Below are 27,574 nucleotides of genomic sequence, written 5' to 3' on the forward strand. Positions count from 1 at the left end.
TGATTATTAACTTTTGCTGAAACCTTGCCTGCCAAGTTTTTCCCCAAGGTTATTTATTTTTAAAAACAAAATCACATAGCACGCGCTCCCTCTGACAGGCAGAGCTGGACCTGTTGCCTGTTCGCAAGACCACGCGTGTTTCGCCTTCACTATTAAAGCCAGGACTCATTGCAGTCTTGTAATGATGTAACATACGCTCTTAAAATCAGTTCCGCCACCTGTGCGCTTTTATTTGTTGACAGTGCGATGAGCGCGTGATCGAGAGCGCGCAGCCATTCGCTTCTCCGCTCGGACCTCTGACGCGATGTCAGCCGCCGCTCGTAGAAACTCGTCCAAAACCGGGAACGGCGTGAAGTCCGACCCGGATAGAATTCGGACGGTACGCAGAGAGCTGTCGACTGAGTACACACACAGTGAATGGGATAATATTATGGAGTCTTCATCTAGAGGTAGGGACGCGGGTGAGCAGCACGACCACCAAAGAGAATTAAAAGAAAAAAAAAAAGTGTTTCTTAAAACATTTGTAATGTATTCTTATGCTAATGACCGTATGAAGTTGATCTTACTTTTTGAATAATATGACCATACATATTGTACTGCCTGATACTGGATAAAATCTTTATTAACAGTTTATAAATACGAAAATCATATTATTTTGTTTTGACAACTTCTCAATTAATTGACCATAGGGCAGAATGCTAAATAACTGTAGTGCTGGTTTGAGCAGATGTTGCTCTCCAATGACCTTTAAGCACAGAAATCTAAAATTCTAGGTGTTTCATGTTTGTATCTTATGAATAGGCCATTGAACTTTTTATGTCCTTCACTCTCCATCCTGTTAGTCATTCGTAAAATCCCTGAAACTTACAATGACATCATATCCCACACTACTCGATGGCTAACAGGTCTTCATTTCCATCCTGTTAGTTTATTGTAAAGGTAATTGAATTAATAAAGTTTAAATGTCTAGACTTGACTACAGTATTTATAAAAGCCTGGTGTAAAATTCATTAAACTAACAACACAGTTATCTAGTAAAGTGTTAAGCATAACAGAAATTACCCACATCATTATTAGTGCCAAGATGTGTACATTTCTTTTCAGATTGTAAGACCTCAAGAGGAAGCATCAAAGGTACTCCAGGAGCTCCTGATGATAATGTACCAACAGGTGAATCCAGCTCAATACTATTCTGTGACAATACCAACTTCCTCTTAATTCACTGATGTGAATAAATCCTGATGATTGTGTAAATCTCCTCCATTGTCTTAACTACATAATAATCTCAAATGATAATGAAATACTATGTAGGAAAACTGTCCAGATTTGGCAGTTCTTGGCTCTGAGACAAGTTTCCGGGACAACTTATTCACTATCATGCAATTTCAAACCTGTATGACTTAATGGAACACAAACAAAAATATTGTATAGTGTGTTGGGAACCAAACCGTCTTGGTGAACCTAGACCTCCATTGTACAGTTAATGAGAGATTTCTCAAAATATCTTCTTTTATGCTCCACAGTAGAAGGAAAGGGTGAGTAAATGACAGAATTTCAGTTTTTTGATGAACTGTTCCTTTCATTAAAATCTGACCTGCTTTGGTGACACTCAAAAAGAGTAACTTTTAGAGATCATACATTGGACTTTACAAAGCCCATTGACTGTCATTTATTAACCCTCTCTGTTAAACACAACAGTGAAACATCACATGATTATGGTAACATGCAAAATCAAACTGTGGATTGAACCATGAATATTGCTCTTGTGATGAATGTTTTAGGTTATAACCGAGAATAGTAGAACTAGACCTGGAATTTACAGCAGTATAAAGGTTTGGTTTATGATGTCACCTTACATTAACTGGTCTTTTCACATCACTGAATCACTTCCCTTACACATTTACTAGAGCTGACTGGAATATTTTCCATGTGAAGGCTGATCTGTTAGTGTCGGATGCAGTGGTATATGTAATGTTGACCTTATACTGTTTCCTGTGGCAGTGTTGGCTATGCAGCTGGCTATGGTGGAGGGGCCGGATCGACTTCCTGCCGATGAGGACACACAGGAAGTGCTTTGCAGGAAACTTTGTTTGCTGGAAGCTGACCTCTCAGGGGTCATGACCTTAATCTCTGTATGGTCATCTCTATTCAGACTGCATAAAATATTCAAAACCTTTCTGAAATGTGTTTAAGAAAATATACACACATTTAACATACTGGTTTCCCTGTCTTGCAGGAACTGTCTGCTCATTTTGTATCCATTAACAGTGAGGAAAAGACTATATTTATCACTTTTAAAACCCTTGAAGAAATATGGAAGTTCAGCACATACCACAAAATGGGTCTGTTCTTATTTCAGTGCTGCAGATATATTGTTGTATGATACTGCATTTATTAAAAATATCAAGTACTGTAAGAGTCAGGTATGCTACCAATAGTTTGGAGTAATTAAGATTTTTTTTAAATTGTTTTTGAAGTCTCTTTTGCTCACTAAGGCTGAATCACATGGTCCTTCAGAAATCATCATAAAATGCTGATTTGGTGCTCAAGAAACATTTCTTATTATTATCAATGTTGAAAACATTGTTTTTTGTTTAATGTTTTTGTGGAAACTGATACACTACCATTCAAAGGTTTAGGGGAAGATAGATTTGGGAGGAAAAAAAGGGTGGAAATATTACTTTTATTCAGCAAAGTCACTTTAAATTGATCAAAAGTGACAGTAAAAACACTTGAATATTAAAGAGGATTTCTATTTCATATAAATGCTGTTCTTTTGAACTTTGTATTCATCAAAGAATCCAACATGGATAAAAATAAAAACCGATGTTAAGAACTTGAGCACCAATAAAAACCGAGCATCAAATCAGCATATTTGAATGATTTCTGAAAGACCAATAATCTGGGTGTATATTAAGAGCTAAATATCTCATAAGAGTTACCAAATGTGTAATTTTCACGGCTTCTTGGGGCAGTGTATGGAAAACCTTCTCATGGACCAGGAGTTCTGGTTAATCTCCCTTGATCAACCTTCAGGAATTGAGATCTCAATTAAAGAAGAGACGCTAAATCTGATGTATAAAGGCTTTCTAATGCAAGAAGGTAATAAATAGTGTTTATGCACACTATGTACTTTATATGAATTAGAATATAGCTATTTAATTTTTAGAAACAGACTTGCAGGTGTGAGTGAATATTGCTGCTATCTGTAATAAAAGAATATTGTTTACTTTTGAGGGTCTTTCTTTGGATGCTGCACAGCAAATCAGATGTTTGATAGCTCTACGTCAGGTAGTGACCTTTATCTGGAGAAGGGGGATATCGCTTTGTTTGAGCCTCCATTCCTAGGATCAGGGTGGACAGTGCTGTCGCTTGCAGATGGGGATAGAGGAACCAAACCAAAACCAGCTCTGGAGCCCGTCATTCCCTTTCATGAGTATGTGTCACCTTCTGAATTTCATATTAACATATTGTCATAAAATCAGCAGACCACCCAAAACCAAGAACAATGGATTTTTTGTTTTTACTTCCCAAGGTGGTTTCTAAAGTCCTGCCCAGAAAGTATATTAGTGGGTGGTGGAAAGGACACCAGTGACCTTCCCTTCCAGATTGGTGAGAAAATTTTTAAATTATATATATATATATATATATATATATATATATATATATATATATATATATATATATATATAGGTTCAAAGAACATTTTATTATCTTATTAGAAACATTTTCTTTATATACACTGAAGATGACTAAAAACTGAAGGTGAAGTAAAATGAACAAAATTTGCATTGAACATGAGAATGCAACTTATAACTCTATGCAACTTTACAACTAGACCTTCTTATATGTACTCATGTGTTACATTTTCAGAGTTCTCAAGAATTAAGAATTTCACAAAAGCCTGAACAGAGTTAATTGTTACAATAAGGAAAATTCTTAGATTGGCCATTCCTGTTTTAAAAGTTGTAGAGTAAGAAGCTTTAAAATTTAAATAAATTATTAGAAAATGATTGAGGATAAATGAAGAGAGAAAATGGATGTAAACTGCACACAAAATCTGGATCTGAATTTAGAAGATTATATATTATATAACTTTTGACTTATGAAGCAGTGGTGCATTGTCATCATCACAGTTTAACTCTAGCACAAGTGTAAATATCTCTCACAGCAGTAGGGGTCTGTGAGGCCACAGAGGAGTATAATGCTGATGGACCAGATGAACTGAGTTTCCAGGCTGGTGAACGCATCATCATCCTGGGCCTGCTGGTGGCCTGTTTTGAATGGTTTTTGGGAAAACTGGAGAGAACTGGGGATATTGGACTTGTCAAAACCAACCTGGTCAAAACAACCAGTTCATCTTGTGAGTAAGTGCTTGTGTGATTTCAGGAATATTTCAAGTTGTATTTCTGTTGTGTGGTTTGTCTCAAACTGTTTTTACAGTTTTACTCACAATTACTTCATCCTGCGCTTACATCACAGATCATCTGAAATATTCTTGAATGACGAGCACAGACAAATTGTTACCTTGGATCAGGACAAAATTAAAGAGGAGACTATTGCTTCATTGAAGAAAATATGCCAGTCCGATGTTGGCACAAACTACAAACTTGGTAAGACTCACAGGGATTTGAATCTTAACATTTTAGCATTTATAAATTAAGTTTTATTTGCTTTGACAACAATACCTGTGATTTGTCTAAGAAAAACAATTTTATTTACAAAAAAGAGGCGTTCCTAACAGACCAGAGGTAGAATTACAGGCACAAAGCAACTATGACAACACCAAACACGTCAACTAAAGTCTTGACTATATCCTGGTCGTAAGCTTTTCTTTTGTGTGGTGTAAACACAGGTAATACAACCTAAACCACCTTTACTGCTCCACCTTGAGAAACTGAACCGATTAGGAAACTAATTTGTCACTGCAGGAACTAGTGACCTCTACAAGAAATACCAGAACAAGCAACCAACACCAACAGAATTCAATGTCATTCACACAAGAATTATCTCAACAATGGTGGATGTATTAAAAAGCTCAAAAATCAGTACAGCTGCTCATCCAGGGAAGAACTCGTGGTGCCCTGAGACCAGCAACCACATTGCTGCAACTGCTGGGCTTCTCCCTAATACAAAGAGAGATGTGCAGTCATGCTTCCCTTGCTTTCATTTAAGATTCTACCAATCTGATCAAAATGATCCATAAGAAACAGGAAGTCTAAATGCTACTGTGTATGATTCAGTAATGTTGTGAAATTAGCTCTGAACTCACCTGTCCTGAGAAAGCGAATGATCTGATTTAGCTCACTTTTCTTTAAAGTCCACCCCTTCCGAAATGCTCACTCTACTTTGACTGGCCATCTGGCCCAGTCTGTTGTTATTGATTAACTGCTTAAAGCATGTGTCGGAAATATAACAACCCTTACCATAACTGTGCTGTCAAAGCATTTTGCAAGTAAATTTTAAACGGCATACGAGAACTAACTGTAGTAGAACTGCAAGTTTGAGAAACTTTGAAACCAATTATTAGTTTCCATTTCATTTTTAACATAATTCTGATGTTTTCTCATCAAGTGGTGTGCATTGAATGGACGTGCACAATTCACTGACCAATTCAGGATGATTCTACAAATGACATTAAGATCACAGATATCTATCACTGCTCAATACTTTTCTTAACATCACAATAAAATAGAAGTGGTTTTGTTCATTGTTTATTAATTGGATGTAGGCAGATCTGAATGTGACCTTGCAGTCAATTGTAAGAAAGGGGTTTAAGCGGACTAAATGTTTGGAAAAGTCCAGCATATGTCACCAGAGAGAAGTCTGTCGTTTTCACTGGAAGATCGAGTTTTGACATTTTGCTTAAACATTATGAGGTCAAATGATTTTTTAAATGAAACATTTGCATGAATGAATTCTATTGATTACTGAATTTACCAAATAGTGGTGAATTATCATGTCATGCCAAATTTAAGCAAATTTCTTGATTTAATGTAAGAAACTAGATTTGCATTTCTACAAGAAAACATCAGTGCTTGCACTGAAGCACAAGAATAGTATTAAATATTTAATAAATGTTTAAGCTCAGGACTTCAGTTCTGCTTCAGTTCATCATGTCTGCTTTGTTGTTGCTTATTGCATTGCATGAGTTTACTATTTATTATATTTATCTATATATAATCTATATATAAAATAGCTGCTGAATCACTGAAATGCTTGCAAGGCAGCTGTCATACTAATAGCTCTACAGATTCTCCTATTCTTTTCATACACGAAGACCATTTACATTTTGTATGTCTACATCTGGACTGGACATCTGTTTGTGTGTTGGATGTTCACAAGTTAAGAACCACTGTGTTAAACAGATGTAAACAAAAAACAACAGGTCAGATTGAAAATAATATATGTTAGATTTTGAATGGAAGATTTTTCAAAATGTAACAATTTTATAAGTATATGTTAAAAGTATTATCACACAGATTACAAAAATACACTGCAAAGCTATGGCTAAAATGATCCAATAATATTTAGCTCATAACAACACTATGGGAAAGAATAAATGAAAAAGAAGGATTTCAGAGAAGGATTTCACTGGCTGTACTGTAGGCTAATGATTTGTTTTGGAGGCTTCTGCACACGCAGCTTCCTGCATTGATGAGATGGTAGGGGAACCGGCTCAAGTAATGCGGGTCATAGGAGCAAAACAGCAGTTTGTCAGGGATGCAGAAATCTGTATAAGCTCGTAATAATGAAGGCAACTGTAAACTAAACTGACGTCTCTGTTAGTGCAGTTGGTACGGATGTTATCTGCAGGTTTATCATGAACTTCTTCCCATCGTGGAGCTGTAACAATGAGCTTCAAGTCGCTGCCTTTCTTCGACATGACTTTTTACACACTGTCCCAGCGGTATTAAACGCTAAAACAGAAGGTCATCATCACTAAAACTGTGGCCTGCAACACAAAGCTTTAGTAATGCTAGAGAGAAATAAAATTGTGCGGGTTTTCTTTACTGTTTAGAACTTACAAAGATGGGTCCTTACCACTGATCTATATATTCTATATTATAGATCAGTGGTCCTTACTGTTTTGTGCTGCTGTGTAATCAATAACAGTTCTAGAAGCACCTGACGAGATTTACATTATTCAGCCACTTGAGGAGCTAAGCACAACCAAATGAACTAACATGACCTGCTTTAAATAATTGTATTTACATTGCTATTTACAATCGTTTGTTTTACATGCCACAGATCTGGCGAAAGAAATTCCAGGATCAGTTCAAAGCAAGTAAACTATCTATCTGTCTGTTTGTCTGTCCTTGTTTACTTGTGCATTCATTCAGAGCAAATTAAATAAAAAATAACTGTTTTAATTTTGGTTTTTAAAATTATGTAATAGAATTTTATATGTGGAAAGAGTCATTTTTGTATATTCAAATGGCTAATGTCTAGATTGATGCTTAGCTAATTAAAATAGGCCTAATTTCTATTTTATTTAAATACAGATTTATTTATTATTTTATTCTTTGTCTCCAGACAAGACTCATCAGACAGAATTAAACGATCTAAAACAGAAAATCAAACACATTTTGAGTGAGGGAGATGAGTCTCAAAGAAATGATGTTTCTTCAGTCAGCATCAAGCAACAGATGAAGAAAGAAGCTGATGATACGGAGAAGTCCCGGGAAACCCCACGTTTTTCTGTCTGCTCAGAGCAGGATAGCACCAGTCCAGATGGACATCATGCTCTCCTTTTGTTCTTGAGCAGTCGTGACCACCAGCCAGAGTTCCTGCTCTTGTACAGCGCTTACCCAGAATTCCTCATCTCACATTTTGAGGGTCACTCCGATGAGGAGGAGATAGTGGTGTATTTAGGCGTAGCCCGAGAGCTGGCACGAAAGAAGCATGTCTCGTGGGCGCAGAGCCGAATCTGTTTTCTTCTTGGACAGCTTTGCGCAGGGAGATCGAAGTTCTCTCAAGCTCGGGTTTATTACGAGGAAGCCTTGAATGTACCCAAGGATAGTTTCACAGACATGTTTCTGCTCTCTGCCATTTACTCCAACCTGGCACTCATCTACCTAACACAAAAGAACCATGAAAGATTTTTCACTTTTTCAGAGCGCTTGTCTGCTTTGTTGATGGCTGTCCCTGATTGTTTGTTTGGCTGTGAGGATCCTGAGGTATTAAAATATGTACTTAAAAAGGCCGTCCTGGCCAAGAATCAGCTCACCGAGGCCCGAGCCTGCTTCCTCCTGGCCAAGCTCCACCTGAGGCTTAAAGATGGCATGAGTGCAATTCCGTTTATTGAAAGGCTTTTGATTCTTGCCGATGAGGTTCCTGAGGCATGTGATGAGACAATGAGCCATGTTTTCCTGGTGTTAGCAAGACTCTACAGTGACCAGAGACTGCCACGCTTGGCTGAAAGCTGTGCAAAGAGAGCGTCACTTCAGGTCAGTGCTACACCTTGATAGTGGTCTCAGAAAGCATTATATTAGCTAAATTCTATCAAAAGAAATGTTAAGAATTAAAATATCTTTAATAATTTAATTAAAAATTAATTAAAATGAATTAATAAAAGATAAATGAATTAAAAAATGAAATCAAATTAAAAAAAAAAAAAATTATCCATTTATCCACAGTTAGCAGCACTGTCATAGCAAAAAAAAAAAATTGATTTAAATTTAAATAAAAAATAACATGATAAAGTAATTAAATTTTGTTTAATTAAACAGAATAAATTAAGTTAATACTATTATTAATTTATTTAATGAATTACATTTTAATTACATTTAAAAATGACCTAAAATTAAAATGATTAAAAATATATATTTTTTAATTAATCAGATCATATAAGTTGATTTATGCATTCATCCATTCTCTTTCACAGGTAGGAGCCACCATGTCACACTGTCTTTGTAGTATCTCGCTATTGATGGAAAATGCATCAGAGATGTATGGAGTGTCCATCCCAACACAAATTGCTCCATACCTGACCCGTGCCGCTGCTTTAGTGCCCTCCAGCAGGGAGCCAGTGCTGGGTCATGTCCACGCTCTGTGTTTGTCCTGGCTCTTCCATAGACACGGTATGCCTGACAGAGCTGCTCGCTTCATGTCCACTGTCCTCGACCACAGCGGTATGTCCAGTATTGGCCACTCAGACACTGCTGCTGCTCTCCTATGGCTGGCATGGCTGCACATCTGCAACAAGCAACCTGGCACAGCCCTGGAAGTGCTAGACGCTGTGCTGTCATCACTCCCTGAACACTGTACTACTCAACTGGAAGGAGTGGTTTACAACATGCGGGCTATTTCATACAGACATTCAGCAGATATCCGACAGGCCGCTGAAAGTTACCGGGCTGCAATTGAGATATGCGAGGAGTTTGAGGATAGACGTAACTGGGCAATAGCACTGGCCAACTTTGGATTCATGTGTTTGCAAATCAATGCTAAAAGATTGGCAGAAGAATACCTTACTCAATCAGTGGAGCTGTTCTGTGAGCTTGAAGATGAAGGGCATGAACTCAGTTTTATTTTGGTGCTTCTTGAGTTGGGGAAACACTTTGTTTCCCAGGGAAACCATGAGCATGGGAAGACCTACTACGAATGGGCCCTGCTGATTGCCATGTTTATCAATCACATTGATAGTAAGTGTCTATCATAGATTAGTGGAAGTATCAGTAAGGATTATCTCTATATTACTAGTATCTAGAAGAGCTTAATGTAAGAAATTCTATAGTGAGGCATTAGAATTGGGTTTCTGATTGTAAGTCAGCATAAGACTTAATTTACTTTTTAAGGGCATAATTCAAGCAAAAAAGGAAAATTCTGTGATCAATTACTCACCTTCATGTCATTCCAAACTATTAAGTGAAGACATTTTAGTGAAACCTGACAGATTTCTGTCTGTCCATTAAAGTCCATTCCAACTAAACTTTATCACTTCAGAAAATACATAAAGACATCATAAAAACAATCCATACAGATCCATGCTTATATGTGAATAGAAGCCTAAATGAAATCTGTTATATTTCTGTTTTCTTCAGAAAACTTGGATTTAACCTCTAAATTATGGATAGCTTTTATAATGACTTAACTTTGATGCTTCACAAAGTTAATTTTGGTGTTATGGATTTACAATGGAGAGATAAATCATTCAGCTTTCATTAAAAATAATTTCAGGAATGAAAGTCGTATAAGTTTGGAATGAGTGTGAATAAATGGGTGAATTTTCACTTTTAGGTGAACTTGTTTCAGAATAAAAAAAAAAAATTATTCATAATTTTTTTTCTTTTTCATACTTTCCCCTCCAACCACCTGGCTACATTTTAGTATGTCCACTACTATGCCCACATCCAGTCAGTTCCCTATGGAAAAAATCAATTCCCATCAATTTTAGTATTGTGTATATACTAGAATTTTGGGTTGATCTTTAATCAGGTTTGCTGGTCACCAGACTTACCTCTCAAAAATGTATTCTTCTTCATATGACAACAGGCCAGGTGCAAGCCACACGTCACCTGTGTCAGCTATACGAAGAGGTGTGTCCAGATGAAGCCCAGTGTATCATCTACAGTGAGCACCAGCTGAACCTTCTTCAGCGGATAGGAGACAAGAGCTTAGAGGGAGAGATACTGGAGAAGATCAGTCAGCTGTACTTGAACCTGGCTACCGAGAAGTGAGACATAATTATTATTAGGTTTCTGAGAGATGTTCTGAACATACAATGCAATACAAGAGATAGTTTATCCAGAAATGCAATTTTTGTAGTCATTAACTCACTCTTTCCATTGTTGAGTGTCATTTCATTGGTTTTCATTCTTCTTCTGTGAAAACTTTTGAGAAATGCCAGCTGTAAGACATCACATTATTATAAAGACTGCAGACAGCCTTATTAAAGGTGATCATGTCATCTCTCAGAGCCAACAGAGCCGCTTTAGATTACACCAAACAGAGCCTGGGCATCTTCATCGACTTGGGCAGAAAACGCAAGGAGGCTCATGCCTGGCTAAAGGCAGGGAAGATTTACCACATCCTCCAACAGACAGAGCTAGTGGACCTCTACGTGCAGGTGAAAACCATCTTCATTCAGCGGTCCTTGCCTGCATTTTTACTGTTACTGTTACTGGAACCATAGGCAGGGGATCACTACTGAGCATAAATTCAAGATTTAAATCAAATATAAATATGATTATGTGAACTTTGTATGCACCTAAGTTGTCTAAATGCATTAACTGACAGTCAAATTTATGAATGTAACTGAGTTAAGAGAATGATGACATAATATAATGGTGAGAACACACACCAACCCTTCAGTACCTTCATCCAGGATGCACCTCGGAGTGTGCAGAGTGCTTTTTGTAATATTTCTATTTAGTTTTATTTTATTTTTATTTTTAGGAATTGTAGTACTTAAACTCATAAGGCAATCATTTTTAATAATTTAAGTTTTTCATGTAATATTTATATTTTATTTTATTTTATTTTATTTCGGCTTTATTTCAATTAATGAAAACCATTTTTAATAGTTTCTAGACTGGTTTAGAACTGTAGTCTAAACAAAGTATGGCAACTCAAAGAAACTAAAATATTTAGACTTGTTGTAATTTTTAAGCACTACTTAATTCCCATACTATTTGTGTTATTTCATAATTTGGATGATTTCAATGTTGAAAATAGTAATAATAAGGAATATGTGTGTGTTTGTGTGTGTGTGTACCTACTTAACCATATTTTGGGGACAAATTTGTACCCAAAAGTGAGCAAAACCTGACAAAATCGGCAAAAACCTCCATTTGGGGACATCCTCATTTGTAAAACTGGTATAAAAATTAAGTAAACAAAGTTTTTTGGAAATTTTAAAAATGCAGAAAGTTTTCTGTGAGGGGTAGGGGTAGGTTTAAGTTAAAAAGTGTGTAACTATCTGTATATAAAAACAATAGATGTCTATGTAATATCCCCATTTAGATAGCTAGGTAAACGTGTGTGTGTGTGTGTGTGTGTGTGTGTGTGTGTGTGTGTGTGTGTGTGTGTGTGTGTGTGTGTGTGTGTGTGTGTGTGTGTGTGTGTGTGCGTGTGTGTGTGTGTGTTTGGGTAAGTACTAGGGACTTGTAGGAAAAAAGAATTTGACAGCATGCCATCCCAGAATTGCATTTCAAATATATGTTGTTGCTGGACATTTGCTTTACCTTTTCTTTAGAGGTAAATTATAGGCCCGTTCTCTATGTAACAGGTAGCCCAGGACATGGCTTTGAGCACAGGAGACACACTCTTCATCCTGGAGATGTTGGAGGCAGCTGGAGATGTGTTCTTCAACAGTTCACAGGACAGGGAGAAAGCCATCTGCTTTTACAGGGTACAGTAGGTCATGCACACTTTGTTGATGAAGACTGAAGACTTTCGCTCTGTGTTGTTATTGCACTCTGTGAATATCAGGTCCCTGTTATTTCATTTTTCTTTATTACAATTCTTTTTTAATTAGAAAATTTGAATCCTTCAGTTTGTTTGTCAGTGTGCTAAGACTGTTTTTATCTGTGTGTTCATAGACCGAGCCCTTCCCATCGCAGTAAAGACAAGCAGTGTGCGCTCTCAGCTTAGGCTGTGTAATAAGCTTTCAGAGCTCCTGCTGCAGCTGGGACAGTGTTCAGAGGCCATTGAGTTTACTCAAACTGCATTAGACATTAGCATGAGTCTGGGTAGGTTACCATATGTGCACAAACTCAAGCACACTCTGTTACTCTACTGTTTTTATTTATTTTATTTTATTTTATATATTAAGGATGTATTAAAATGATCAGAAATGATATTTTGTGCTGTTGTTTTGAACTTTATATTTATCAAAGATGATTTCTGAAGGATCATGTGACACTGAAGACTCACGTGATGGCTGCTGAAAAATTCAGCTTTGTCATCAGAGGAATAAATTATATTGTAAAATGACAGTTATTTCAAACTAGTTATTTCACAGTCATACTGTTTTTACTATAGTTTTGATCAAAGAAATGCAGCCTTGGTGAGCATAAGGTACTTTTTTCAAAAACATTGAAAATTTTCACCATCAGCAAACTTTTGAATGGTAATGGCATCACTAATTTGTGCAGCTTAATATGTACATTCGTAATGCTCTTAAACCCTCTTATGTAGAACTGTGACTTCTGTTAAATCCAAGTTATTCATTGTATTATACTGATTTATAAGCCTTCACAGATTCTGGCTTCCTGACAAATATTTGGTCTGTTTTGAGAATAAAGCACACATGGTAAACTCATGTTCATGACATTACACAGTTAAAAAGCTTTAGAGACAGATAACAGTCTTTCCCTTCATCTGTGTATTTTCATACAGCTGATCATTTAAATGAGCGGGTGGCATTCCATAGACTGGCTACATTGTACCATTGTCTGGGTCAATTTGAAATGGCAGAGCACCACTTTCTGAAAGCCCTGTCCCTGTGCCCCTCACCGCTGCAGTACGACGAGGAAGCCCTGTACTATGTCAGGGTTTACAAAACACTTGGAGACATCATCTTCTATGATGTAAAGGTAAGCCAGTGGATGTGTTGCAGTTCTTAATTAACCATAAGATGGCAGTCTAAATACATACTCAGTAAATGATCATTTATTCACACCTCATTCACATCACTCAAGCTTACCTGTTCAGAATGAAAATATACTTATATTTAATTATATAAAGCACATGTTCTATCTAGGCATGTGATCAGCTAATGACAAAAAAAAGAAGAAAAAACTTGTTTTTTTCTTAATCACTATGACTACATAATAATAATAATTATTATTATTGTTATTATTAAACTAATATTATTGTTTTATTATTAAATAAACCAAAATGAAAATCACACAGTGTTAAACTCAGTAGTGACTAATATTTTAATCTCTTAATAGAACAATAGGACTAATGTTTTAATCTCTTCATAACTATAGCGACTGATATTTTAATCTCTTAATAGAACAATAGGACTAATATTGTAAATCTTCTCTTCCTCTGTATCTCAGGACCCATTTGATGCTGCTGGCTATTATCACCTGGCCTTGGCTGCTGCTATGGATCTGGGCAACAAGAGGTCTCAGCTAGAGCTGTGTACTCGGTTGGCCACCATCTACCACAACTTTCTCATGGACCGTGAACTCTCGCTGTTCTTCTACCAGCGAGCGAGAGCTTTCGCTAATGATCTCCATATTCGTCGTATCAACCTGGCACCAGACTACAGCTTCAGGACCACAGCCCAGTACAAAAACACAATAACTGGGGCAACAAGATAGAACTTGACTCTAATGTGATATTAAACTTCCACTGCATGCTTTTGATTTGACTTGTGTGTGAATTTCCCATGCTTGCTTTGTATTTGCTGGATGTTATTTGTATTAGTTGAATTACGGAATGTCTGACTCATGAGACATTGTTGAGTGGTCCAGCGAGTGTTTACTGGAGTGTAAGCAATACAACTTTCTGGCACTGTCCATTTGGCTCAATATCCCATGTTGTAAATAACCAAAAGACATAACATTTTCCCTCAATTTTCTAAAATTGATTTAAAAAAAAAAAAATCTAAAAATCTGTAGAATTTTTTTGTCTAGTTTTCCATTCTGTAAAATCATGTAACCTTTGGTTGACATGCAAGTGGTGTCAGTGAACAAATTTTTACCTCAACAAGGGCTGATCTGTTTGTACTAACTGCAGAAAATGACAGGAGTTGTAGTTTTTATTAAACATGTAAACATGTATAAAACAAATCCACTGGCACTGTAGGGCATTCAAATGTACGTGCTAAAAAGAGACTATGTCCCCCTGGTCACCAATAAAAAGTGGTTTTAATATTAAATTGTTTACAATATAACATATCAAGGTACTTTATAACAATACAAACCTTGAGTACCAGTGAGCCCTTGTCAACATCCTATATAGTTCTGCTCTTTTATTTTTCATCTTAAAAAATAGATCTGTTGGTATCCAAACAGTTTATTATAACTCAGTTCAAATCAAATAGGGGATAATCAGCAGATCAAGTGCACTGGAGAAAGCTGAAACGATGATGTTTGAATACTGAATGTAATTTATTCAGACACTTAACTGCATGTTAATTGCAATTAAATTAAAATGTATTATAATTTAAATTTATATTAAACACAAGTGTTTTTTTTTGACCCACTTAAGTACGTTTCTAATTTAATAATGTTTGCTGTTGTCATAATGAAATATGGTTATGTAGAATGTACTGACGAGTTTATGGTAAACTAAAATATACTCAAATGTAATTTTTAACTGAAATTCTATTCTATATTTTTATGTCATGTATTGACATGTAGTTGCGTTTGCACATTTGTAATTATGTTGTAAACTAGTGCATAAGCTATAACTTTAAAAACTTTGTTTTTATGAGCCGAATAAAGGCAGAAATAATCTGAACACAGACACATGAAAATACATTAAACGCCTTTATTAATGAAACGTAAGTTAAGGCGAAAAAGCAGCGTAAAGTACCTGAATATGATTTTTGAACCGGTTCTCTGAAACAAAATCTTCGAAAGAACCGATTCACGGAAATGAGTCGGACTCGGACTTCCCAAGCGTTTTGGGGTAAACGAAATTCCCCGCCTCCTCTGGAGAGCAGAAGAGCAGACTTCACTCGAGAAAGTTCAGATGGTCTACACATGAAGCTCCACCATACATCGAGAGGCTTTACATAGGCTACATTGTTTTAATAAGTTGCACGAGAAATCATTGGCATTGGCGCGCATCAATAGATCAGACTGGCTTAGATAATCAATATTCCTCTTCCTGGGACAACCTATTCACACTGGTCTTTCAACTGAGCCTGAAGGAACGCACACATTTCATCTGAAAGAAGCTTTTGCATTGGAAATCTCATGCGTAATGGTGATCTCCAAAGAACACTGACTATCCAAGAACTGTCTGAGAATTCGTTTTCATTTTAAACCAAAAAAATGCAGGTCATTCTGTTTGTCTCGGTCGTTTTTCTTTGCATCAAAGATGCTTTCGCGGATACTAAACTCAAATGTCCGGAGCGCTGTGATGTGAGTAAGTGTCCGAGCCCGAGCTGCCCGAGCGGGTATGTGCCGGACCGCTGTAACTGCTGTCTGGTGTGCGCGCAGGGAGAGGGAGAGCCGTGCGGCCGCAAGGACGATCTGCCCTGCGGGGACGGCCTGGAATGCAAGCATCCGTTTGGAAAAAGACTGTCCAAAGGCGTGTGTCAGTGCAGGTACAGCAGTAAAGTGTGCGGCAGTGACGGGAACACGTACGGTAACATCTGCCAGCTGAAGGCCGTGAGCAGGAAAGCGCTGCAGCAGGGTCTGCCCGCGGTCACCAACTTGCACAAAGGACCCTGTGAAAGCAAGCAAGGTAAGTGATTTGTGTATAGCAAGAGGAAGGCATGCTGCTGCAAATAAATTATGTATTCATTTATGCTGAACATTTAATAATTAAATAGATTTAAGCAGTCTTTCTAGGCCTACTATAATTAAATGACAGTATTGTTAGTGCTATAAAATCATAATTATTAATTAAATGAATACATGCCTGCTCTAATCTGTGCAGGAATATTTATATATTTGTTTGTGAGTTATTTATAGTGGTGTAGCAAAAGTTATCACCAGTACAGTAATAGTAAGACCTAATAATGGAAGTGTGGTGGTGAAAGTGAGGGATGGGATGTTTGTAAGGGAAAGATGACATTAGATTCAAATCTCTTCATCAGCTTCTAGAATGCCAAATACTGTTTTCATCATTTAGTAAATACAAGCCTACACCATTCACATGCACACACACACACAAACCGTAGCAATTTAAATGGGAACATGCCATATGTTTCTGGGTCATTCCATAAAAGGTGCTGTCCCACATTAACGTGCAAACTGTGATTTGTAAGTAAAACAGTCTGCGAACACTATGTAGTGCATTGCCCTTGAGCACAGGGCTAGTTCTGAACCAATCTGAAAAATTCAACCGTTACCACCAGCCATGTTACTTTTATACAGCCTATTATTATTATTATCTTTTTAGATGACACAATGCAATGTATTACCATTGAAGGATATTGTTTGTTTGATTTATAAAATTCAGAAGAAATATATTTGTAAAAATCTGGTTTTATAAATTAAGAAAAAAAAGGAATTTATGAATTAAAAAATGGTTTAATCATTTTTATATAAATAAAAAAATAAAAAAAATATAATAACTCAACAAATATCATAATTTCACAAATTCAAAAATTAATGAATAGGCAGATCTACAAAACACAATAGTTTTATTATCTACTGTAACTTATTTGAGTTCAGGTATTATTTTCATCTAATAGACACACAAAAAGACAAACACAAGTCCACTGCGTGTCATGTGTCATATTGCATTCAGAAGATAACACCCTTGAGCTCCTCTAGTGACCATCACATATCATAACTCCACTGATAACCAGATGAACTATTATAAGTGTTTAGAAAAATAGAACTGTGACCTCAAACGTGCAACCATCAGCAGCTGCAGAGAAGTTGGGAAAATTGGGCTGCTTTGTTCTCTGCAGACCGAGTATGATTTCCTGTGGGGTTCTCAGTGGAGGCTGCCATTTTGATCTGATTTTGACCTTATTACCAACACCCTATCCTTTATCATTTTTAAAGGAAATCTCAAACTACTTCCAGATTGGCAGTAAAATGTTCTTTCAGTGGTGACAGGAAGAGGGAGGAGTAAACAGTACCTCTCTGGAGACACGTTATCAGTAAGAAGTGACCTAGATCTGGATTAAATGCCATTGATGGGGTGAAATGATCAAGATACAGTATCAAGAGATATTACCTGAGATTTTAGGTCAAATATTTAGGTCTGTTAATTCCATATATATAAAAAAAACAGGTTTAAATAAGTCCGTCTGGTAGCAGTCATCTGCCATTAGTTACTGTCGGCCCCTGCAGTGCCACTGGCCACACTGGAGTATATATTTGGTGAATAACCCAATAGTGAGGCAAGCAACAAAACTGTAAGCAAAAGTACCCACAGAAAAGCCCACGACTATTTGGAGAGCAGCAAATCATTACAGCATTAGAAGTCACGTAAATTATAGTCTATCATTCTATACAATTTAGGCAACTAAGTCAAAAACCTCAAAAATGAAACACTAAGCCTTGCAATTACTGTATTAAGTAACCAAGTGCCTTAGAAACAGATGCTGCCCGTCATCTTTCCACCAGATTGTGTGATCAGCTGCTCTTCTGATGTCTCGTCTCTTCACCACTCCAGACTGGAAAAAGTGAATGAGGAAACTATTTAGAACATATTTTTAATAGACATTCATCTTTGGTTTATCCCTGGCTGACTTTAGGTTGAGTGGCATTTCTCAGTATTATATGTGTTTGTCTAAATGAATTTGCACACATTGCCAGTAGAAGCTGACTTACAGTACTTGGCAGAGGTCACAGCTCTGTGATGCAGCTCTGCAGGAATGTGCTTTTATATGGGGTGTTGCATTTGATTAATGATTAACAGTTGAGTGTAATTCTTTGCATGCTTATTTTGGTTTCTCACAGCTTCCAAATTCTAAAGCTTAAATACATTCATCCAGAAAGACAGGAATAAAGCTTTAGAATCATACAGTATACTGATGTTATTTTGACCAACTAGCTTTACATATATATTTACACTTTACCATTAAAAAGTTTGGGGATCAGTAAAATTACAAATGACTGACTCCAAACTTTTAACACAATTTTAGGTAATTTTCCATAAGTGTTTCCGTATTTAACACATTTCTGGGGCTTGCATTCTAACCTCTAAATAGACTGCAACCTATCTCTAAATTATGGCCTAGACAAAACTGTAATAAACAAACTGTACTAAACCAAAGAGTCTTGATTCTTTAATAACTTCATATCAAAGGTTAGTAGGACAATCAGGGTGTGCACACAAACAAATGATGGCTGTGCCAACACGGTCACAGGAAACAGCAGTCAAGGGAAAAACCACCCTGATGTTTGCAGAAAATAACATGCCCTAATTACCAGGACTTTACACACTGAACACACCTTCATCATTTTTCATACACATACTGCATACCCAGCACAAGTCAAGCATGTGCAAGGATAAAAGCCACCTAGGGATTTTAGACCCAATTATAGAGGAACATTTCCTGTGTGTGAAAAGATTTTCGCCAACTATCATCATTGCGTACCATCTGAATCTGCAGGAAAGTTTTTAAACACTGCATGCATGCTAATCTTGCCCTCTTAAGCCAGAAAATACTATTTAGGTTTATAAAAAGACAGTTGTTGCATAACAGAAGAAAACATGGTGCTGGTTTTGATCATTTTATAGAGTGGAATTATTAACATGAGTAATTCTTTTTGCTAGTATAGGTCCCACACATCCCAGCAGCCCAAGGTACAAATTCAACTTCATTGCTGACGTGGTGGAGAAGATCGCCCCTGCTGTGGTGCACATTGAGCTGTTCCTAAAGTAAGCCCAAACACTTGCAAACACCTTCATGGTGTGGCTGCTGTCTGTACGGGGTTTTAAAACTGTGGGGAAGTGAGAAAGGTGCTTGGCACAGCTGTGTGAGGGTCACTGCTGTCTGTAAATTAGCTGAACACATGCACAACTGCTTTTGCCAAGCCTGTTCATTTGTGAATGATGTCGGAGAGTGTGGCATGGAGAAACTGGGTAAACAGTTGTTTTATATAGGCTTGCTTATGTCTTTATAGAAACATATATGTATATATATTTGTGGTGAATTAATGTTTTGAAAAAAAAAATTGTGCTTAATTGCATTGAATATGCACTAGTAGAATACTTCAAATCAAAAAAAAAAAACATATTTTAAAAAAACTGCACTTGCAGATAATATAATATTAATGGAATAAAAGGCTACTTACGGTATGTATACTTAAAAAGAACACACTTCCATGATTGTTTCTTAACACACTTACTGTTATATCATCATGACAATTAAAAGGTTTACTTTAAAGTACATTTTAAATTATTGTTTTAATTCGCGATTGTCATGTTTCAAAGAAGTGCACTTACTTTGATGTGTTCACATTCTAAATCACGTAATGTAAAGTTCTTGATTATACACATGAAGTGTACTTTATGTAACATGTATTTCTATATTACTTTTAAAGTTAATATATTTTAAATGTTCTTAATTGCAACTTCTTTATTAGAAATACACTAAAGTATATTTTAGTTTAACATGCTTGTCATTACATTCAAGAGTAAACTTTAACCATATTTCAAATACAATAGAAGATAATATAAAGTTAAACTAAAATACATTTGAATTGAATTGCAGTCAATAATGCAGTTAAGTGTCTGAAAACTTTATATTCCATTTGCAAAGTATATTCTAAAGCAGGGATAGGCAACTCCGGTCCTGGAGGGCCACTATCCTGCAGAGTTTAGCTTCAGCCCTCTTAAAAACTCACCTGCCTGTATCTATCTAATAATCCACGAAAACACTGATTGCCTTGTTCAGGTGTGTTTAATTAGGGTTGGAGCAAAAGTCTGCAGGATAGTGGCCCTCCAGGACCGGAGTTGCTCTGATCTAAAGTATGTTAAAAACAAATAATAAATAAAAAAATAAACAAAAAAATAATTAATAAAAAAAAATTCAAAAACAAACAAAATAAGTTATAAATAAATAAATAAAAAAATAAATTATTAGCTTTTGAATCACTCTAAATGTTCAATGTAAGTGTTTGAAACTAAATAATGGGAACTGTATATTTTCACTTTTGCCCACTAGCCACCCCCTCTTAGGCCGGACGGTTCCACTATCAAGCGGTTCAGGTTTTGTAATGTCAGAGACCGGGCTGATCGTGACTAATGCCCATGTGGTGTCCAGCACCACACCTGTTTCGGGTAATCAGCAACTCAAAGTACAGATGCGTGATGGGGATGTGTATGAGGCCACTATCAAAGACATTGACAAGAAATCTGACATTGCCACGATCAAAATCAACTCGCAGGTAAGACGAAACCTGTTTTTATTGCACTGTAAGACCTGACTTTATAATACAGAAGTCAAAATGTGTTTTCTTAATACTTTCTACAACCCCTTTGCAGAAAAAGATGCCTGTTTTATTGCTGGGTCACTCGGCAGACCTGCGCCCGGGTGAGTTTGTGGTTGCTATCGGCAGCCCGTTTTCCCTGCAGAACACAGTGACGACAGGAATAGTCAGCACTGCACAGAGAGATGGGAAAGAACTGGGTCTCCGTGACTCAGACATGGACTATATCCAGACTGACGCCATCATCAACGTAAGACACAGAATAACCAGAACAACACATGTTATGAGTCTTACCGGCTGTTGCATAAGAAATCAAGACATGCTCTGAAATCATATTGCATTCAAGAAGTAATGCTTATGGATTGAACATAACTATTCAGTTATTGAACAAAAATATAAATTGTAAAGAAAACAACCTTTAAAACAAAAAAGTCAAAACCTATTTTGTTAATGGTTATGTTGCTTCCTTACTGGTTATCAAACTTTATGACTGGATTACTAGAGTTTTCATTTTGCTGCCAATTTTTTTGGTTTTCATTTGCAATTTTGACAGTTGGTTTTCATCAGTTTTGAACAGGGCTGGACTGGGGCAAAAAAAAACATCCCTGGCATATTTTGGTCCAGGCGGCGCACCACTACGATCCAAAAATGGGTTCAGTCGGACAACACCCATATATATACACTATGGTTCATAGTACACACACATTATGTGTGTTTAGGTTTGTGTATAACTACTGTGTACACCTGTTTAAGTCCAGTCCAGTCGGACAACACCCAGTACTCCCTGATCCTCCACTCTCTCCTTCACTTCTGTAACCAGGCTTGACTACACGCAGAGAGAGAGATGATTAATTGACAAAGGCTTGCTAAAATCTGTACAATTTAAACAATACCATACTGGTAATGAGTAGAGTTGTTATTTCAACATTAAATGCATGGAGCTGTTCTAATTTATTTGATGACCTATTAAATATTCAGTTATACAGGATCATATCAAATCCGAATATCCAAATATTGGTTTACACAGTTAAGACAGGCCTTTAAGACGACTTAAAGAATGATCACTGAAGTCACTCATGGCAACGTGAGTTTAGCCAATGCAACACTGACAAAAATATTAGCATGTTATAATAGTCCATCAAAGTTGTGACTGTTTGAGGAAAGTCAGTAGGCTACTGTACCTACAAAAACAACACAAAACAGCTTCTGTTGCACTGACTGAGTAATTACTTTGGTGTTATTTAATTAACAGTCATCATCTTTATGGCAGGTCATTAGGACAGGTTACCTCTCTTTTTACTCCCTGCGAGTCACTGATTCAGCTACCCTTATCTCCTCATCCTCCTGCCTGTCCCTTTGAGGGCCATTATTATTAACAACAGAACAAGCTTGTACTTCCTGGCTCACCTGCTCTTTTACTTGATTATGCTGCTGCACAAACTTTGGCACTGCAGATGAAGAAGAGGCTGCTGCAGTGCATCTGCCTCCAAATTTTTAAGCTTGTTATCCTGGAGATTTTCAACACCACTTTGCGCTTTGGTCTGTTCATTTTGAGAGAGCGAGAAGAAGTGGGGAGGGGTGAAGTAATATTTATATACTTTATTGCTCTGTCAATGGCGCATTGTGATTGGTTTTATGCTGTTGGTACAGAAGATAAACTCATGGGCCACTGACACTGCATGGTGAGCCAGTTGCCAAAAAAACAAAACATAACTTTTTATCGGCCCACCAGGAAAATATTCAGCATGCCAGATTACCAATCCATCCCTGGTTTGGAATTTATGTTTTTCTTCAATGCTTGAAAATTTATGTTCAGTACTTTTGGTACAAATCTAATCCCATTTAGATACGGCATGTAAAATTGTTTGAGCACCAATAATTATCATTAATTATTATTTTTTACATGCAATTCTGACAGATGGTTCCTGTTAAGTTTTAGAGTGGAAGCTGTTTGAAGCCTGAGATTTTTATTTCATTTTAAGTTTTGGATTTATATTTTTGTTCAATGCTTCAGCGTTTATGTTCAGTACTTTTGGCATAAATCTAATCCCATATAGATAACGTGTAAAATAGTTTGAGCACCAGTAATTAACTTTTTTTTTTTTTTCTTCTTCTTCTTTTCTCAGTATGGGAACTCAGGTGGACCACTCGTTAATTTGGTAATTATTTCATACTGTGATGTGTGCCAGTTTTCTCTGGTATTAGATTTAATGGAATAATTCACTTGGAAAAATGTATTCTCCCTCATGTTTTTACAAATCTGCATGAAACACAAAAGGTGAATTTTTGAAGAATATCCACTCTTTTCTGCGTCATTTGAATATTAAATGTCTGTCTGCTCCTCGAAAATTCACCTTTTGTTTCATAAAAGAACATGGGTACAATTAATTTTTAGGTGTCCTTTTAATACTCAGACATATTGATACTGTATTTAACATTTCTTCTTAATGTGTCTTCTATAAGATGGAGAGGTGATAGGAATCAACACCCTGAAGGTAGCTGCAGGAATCTCCTTTGCCATTCCTTCAGACAGGATTACTCGCTTCTTAAATGATTCATTGGGAAAGCAAAGCAAAGGTACACGGGGCAGTTTTTGTACAAGTGAATTTGTAGAGGAGAACAGAGTATGAATCATCTAATATTAAAAGTATGTTTTATTTTTTGAGAGTCATTCTTGCACGATTAAATGTAACACATTTACATATATTTCAGAGACAAGATCAGTGAAGAAGCGTTTCATTGGAATCCGAATGTTCACCATCACAGAAGAGTGAGTGTTCTTCACTACAGATGCTTTTACACAACACATATAAATGAGCACCACTGTGCTTTTTAGTCATCGTGTGTATGTGAGGAATTCTGTCTGTCTCCTCCAGACTCGTGGAAGAGCTGAGGCAGCAGAATCCAGACTTCCCTGATGTCAGCAGCGGGATCTACGTCCATGAGGTGGTTCCTCACTCCCCTGCTCAGAAGTAAGCATCAGTCACACCAGATGCACTGTGGTCTTTCAGTTGTGGCTGTGTTTCAGAACTCCAAGCCAAGTAGTTTATCTCTGTCTGCGCTCAGTGGATTTGAAGATTACAACTAACTACAAAGAGAAATAACAGATGTGTATAATAATAAATACAAGGTTTATATAATAAATTTGTTTAGATATAGTAAACAATTAAATCTTGATTGTTTGTTCGATTCAAGATCTAGTCAACTTAAAAATGTATTTACAACATGATTCAAGTAACATTCTCTTTGTTAAATATTGTTTCAGAAAAGGTACAAGAAATTTGAAGGCAAATATTTTTAAACATATCCTTTATGTTCAGAAATAATATAAAATAAGAAAATTGCTAAATATGTCAAAATCTCGAGATTAACTCAACTCGCATCTCTTAGCCTTGCATTTTTTCCCCACTGTCTGTGTCTCACGTTTTTAATGCAATACATTCTGTGTGAACAGCCACTTATGTTGTGATATGTTTTATGTCCTTCACAGAGCCTGATTAATCAGGTGCATTGTCATGTGGTTGGATAAGTTTTTTCTCTTAGCTGTTATCATTGGCGTATTATCAACATGTCTAATTGTAACATTTTATTCAAAACTGCGATTCCTCAAATTTTTTAAAATAAAATTGTGGCAAAACATTACATTCATATTCAATAACCTGCGTATGATCCTTTAGTCTCTGTCCTCTGCTCTGCTGTCTTTTTGGCAAGTTTGAGCCTGTTAGTTTGTCTATATTAGAGGAGATATTTGGTAAATCTGAAGCCCTCAGGTTCTTCATATGATGCTGTCCTTCCTCAACTTATTAAGGAGGTTTTTCCCACTGTTCTTGCAGATGTAAATAGCAGTCTGTGCTCAGGTGTGGTCCCTGAAAATTTTAAACATGCAGTAGTGCAACCTCTGATTTAAAAACCTGCTCTAGATCCTACAGGACTCGCAAATTTCAGACCTATTTCCAGACCTATTTCTTTCAAAAATCCTCGAAAAGATAGTCTGTAGTCAATTGATGGCCTATCTGAAAGATCACAATATTCCAGTACGGTTTTAAAACTTAGCACAGAATCTGCACTTCTAAAAATTTTTAATGATATATTTTTAACGACTGACACTGATGATTGTGTTATTCTTGTGCTGCTTGATTTAACTGCTGCGTCTGACACTGTGGACCATGAAATCTTAATTTCTCGTTTGGAACAGTGGGTGGGCATCAAGGGCATAGTGCTTAAATGGCTCAGGTCCTATTTAGAAGGCCGGACTTTCTGTGTCAGCTGTGGTGACTCTGTGTCCTCCTCGGCTCCTCTCTCTTGCGGGGTACCGCAGGGCTCAGCTTTAGGCCCTCTCCTTTTCTCTCTTTATTTGCTCCGCCTTGGTTCAATAATCAGGAAGCATGGATTGTCATTTCGTTGTTATGCGGACGGTAGCCAGATTTATGTGCCACTCAGAAAGAATGACACTGTCAGACCGCTACTTGTTTGTCTTGACAATATAAAGGCATGGATGGCTCTTAATTATTTAAGTTTCAATGAAAACAAGACAGAAGTGATGGTTTTTGGTGGGACCACTGGGACCCCTCTGATTGATTTGGGTGCCTTGGCTCAGTACATCAAGCCTGGTTGGTCAGTTGTTGCATAATATTCACCATTGTCCTTGGCAACACTGTATCCACTTTATTTTTTTAACATGGAAGTAAGCTATTTTCTGTAAATGGTCAAGACTTCTGATTCATTAATGGGTATAGGTAAATAATTCGAAGAACAGCCTTGGACATTCAAGTCAAAAATGGCTGCACCCACTCTTATGTTAAAAATAAGGTGGATATCAGAACGCTCATGTGAGTAAATTGAACCAGCAATTTATTTTATGTTTAGCTGTATACATTGTCCCTTACAAATTCAAGCACACAACTGACAACTGTACTGTGTAATTTCTCCAAATGTGTTTCAGAGGAGGCATCAGAGATGGTGACATCATCGTTAAGTTAAATGGAGAGCCTCTGATGAGCTCCAGCGACCTGAAGGAAGCGCTCAACCAAGACACGACTCTGCTGCTGGAGGTGCGCAGAGGCAACGACGACCTGCTCTTCAACATTGAGCCTGACATCATCATGCAGTGATACCATCCAACTTTCACTGAAGACGTTGATTTTATCATGGCCAAAGGGATGTCTTACAGTGCATCCTTCTACAAAACAGGGACCTCTGTTACAAGCTGAGAGGAATCTAACCTTGAGCTTTTGCAGTCTCGGTCATGTCAAGTCTGCCAAAGAGATTTTATATAAAAGGCAATTCATAACAGCACACTCTCTTCGAAGCAGGTTTAAAGCGGATAATGATTTAGTTCATTTCAAATATGAAAAATTGCAGTACTGTATTTTGTAAAAAAAGACAAAGCTGGTGATGTTTTATACCCAGTCCACAATGAATCTACAATGAAATGTATAGCTGGGAAAATCTTTATAAGTTGAAATTTCAATAAATTATATATATATATATATATATATATATATATATATATATATATATATATATATATACACACACAGAACCACCTCATAAAAAGCAATCATAATAATAAGAAAAAAAAAATTATATATATATATATATATATATATATATATATATATATATATATATATATATATATATATATATATATATATATGTGTGTGGATTCTCTTCTTTATAAATGTTTCAACATTCAATGCTGAAACTTAATTGTGGCACCAGTGGCAAAAATCAATTGCTGTGCAAGGATTTTATATATATATATAAATTTTATATAATTTGTGCAGAATGACTGTCATGAAGAATTACATTTTTATGGTCATCTTGTCCAATGAAATGTGTGCTTTTTATATGCAGAAATCAGAGTGAGACATCTTCTGTTCATGTAATCTGTTTATCAGTCTGTATATGTTCATGTTCCTGTTTGTCTTAAATGTCTACAGCATAACATACAGGTATGTCCAGATTACCATGTCTTTAAATATGCTCATATATTTTTTGGTTCTCTTCAGCCGGATCTATGAATGTTGAACCTATGAAATAAAATCTTCTCAGAAAAGAATCACTTGGCAGATTGGTGGTGCAGTCAATTGAAACTAACATAAAGAAGAGTCTAACTTATTTGAGTTTGAATATGTAAAAGACGCCAAGTTAACTGACACTGTCTGGTCTAATGATTCATGATTAGTCAGCATTTTGGTTGGAAATTCACAGATCCAGAATACCCTTCAGAACTTTCCAGTACACAAAGCTTTTTCTCCAGTTCTCACTGTCTGGTCAGGACCCATGGATCAAAAAATCTAGACATGACACAAGGCAACACTTTTCAGGCAGCGTATGATGATTTTATAGCTTTAGCTTATTCACTGAAGTAGGTGAATAGTGTCTCTATGAAAACCACCATCAAGATCTACGCGTTCAAAAAATCTTATAATGCCATTACCTTTAAATCTTTACTATACTTTATTATAAGGTGTCCAACTTTGTGTGCATATGCTCTATTCTATGCCATTTTGTGTGTTCACACTGAAAAAGCCAAC

At 36.5% G+C, this 27,574-nt stretch overlaps 2 protein-coding genes across 3 annotated transcripts; both read left to right on the top strand.

The window, feature by feature from the left end:
• LOC109055165 (SH3 domain and tetratricopeptide repeat-containing protein 1) lies at positions 1 to 15,153 on the top strand. 2 transcript variants are annotated; one of them, XM_042760814.1, is made up of 18 exons: positions 1 to 449; positions 1,105 to 1,170; positions 2,002 to 2,132; positions 2,237 to 2,346; positions 2,939 to 3,102; positions 3,238 to 3,436; positions 3,536 to 3,612; positions 4,172 to 4,367; positions 4,483 to 4,613; positions 7,252 to 7,284; positions 7,537 to 8,450; positions 8,888 to 9,647; positions 10,498 to 10,678; positions 10,921 to 11,071; positions 12,233 to 12,355; positions 12,545 to 12,695; positions 13,345 to 13,541; positions 14,013 to 15,153. In XM_042760814.1, exons 1-18 carry the CDS (start codon positions 305 to 307, stop codon positions 14,277 to 14,279), a joined length of 3,996 nt encoding a protein of 1,331 aa, XP_042616748.1. In that variant the 5' UTR covers positions 1 to 304; the 3' UTR covers positions 14,280 to 15,153. The 2 variants fall into 2 exon arrangements, with proteins under 2 accessions (XP_042616748.1, XP_042616747.1); XM_042760813.1 differs by lacking the exons at positions 1 to 449; positions 1,105 to 1,170; positions 2,002 to 2,132; positions 2,237 to 2,346 and having other exon boundaries at positions 2,796 to 3,102; positions 4,175 to 4,367; positions 14,013 to 15,152.
• A 408-nt stretch (positions 15,154 to 15,561) lies between these two features.
• Positions 15,562 to 26,516, top strand: LOC109055172 (serine protease HTRA3-like). The gene is made up of 9 exons (XM_042760815.1): positions 15,562 to 16,377; positions 19,380 to 19,479; positions 20,768 to 20,990; positions 21,088 to 21,282; positions 23,159 to 23,191; positions 23,495 to 23,609; positions 23,745 to 23,802; positions 23,909 to 24,004; positions 25,975 to 26,516. Exons 1-9 carry the CDS (start codon positions 15,963 to 15,965, stop codon positions 26,141 to 26,143), a joined length of 1,404 nt encoding a protein of 467 aa, XP_042616749.1. The 5' UTR covers positions 15,562 to 15,962; the 3' UTR covers positions 26,144 to 26,516.
• Positions 26,517 to 27,574: the final 1,058 nt, after the last annotated feature.

The sequence above is a fragment of the Cyprinus carpio genome, chromosome A7 (assembly GCF_018340385.1).
Source record: "Cyprinus carpio isolate SPL01 chromosome A7, ASM1834038v1, whole genome shotgun sequence".
NCBI classification, from domain to species: Eukaryota; Metazoa; Chordata; class Actinopteri; order Cypriniformes; family Cyprinidae; genus Cyprinus; species Cyprinus carpio.

Coding starts and splice junctions, on each gene's coding strand:
- LOC109055165 (XM_042760814.1), top strand. CDS start 305: ATGTCAGCCGCCGCTCGTAGAAACTCGTCCAAAACCGGGAACGGCGTG. Junction 7,285..7,536: donor AATTCCAGGATCAGTTCAAA/GCAAGTAAACTA, acceptor CTTTGTCTCCAG/ACAAGACTCATCAGACAGAA. Junction 11,072..12,232: donor TAGTGGACCTCTACGTGCAG/GTGAAAACCATC, acceptor TCTATGTAACAG/GTAGCCCAGGACATGGCTTT.
- LOC109055172 (XM_042760815.1), top strand. CDS start 15,963: ATGCAGGTCATTCTGTTTGTCTCGGTCGTTTTTCTTTGCATCAAAGAT. Junction 21,283..23,158: donor AGACTGACGCCATCATCAAC/GTAAGACACAGA, acceptor TTCTTTTCTCAG/TATGGGAACTCAGGTGGACC. Junction 23,192..23,494: donor GTGGACCACTCGTTAATTTG/GTAATTATTTCA, acceptor TGTCTTCTATAA/GATGGAGAGGTGATAGGAAT.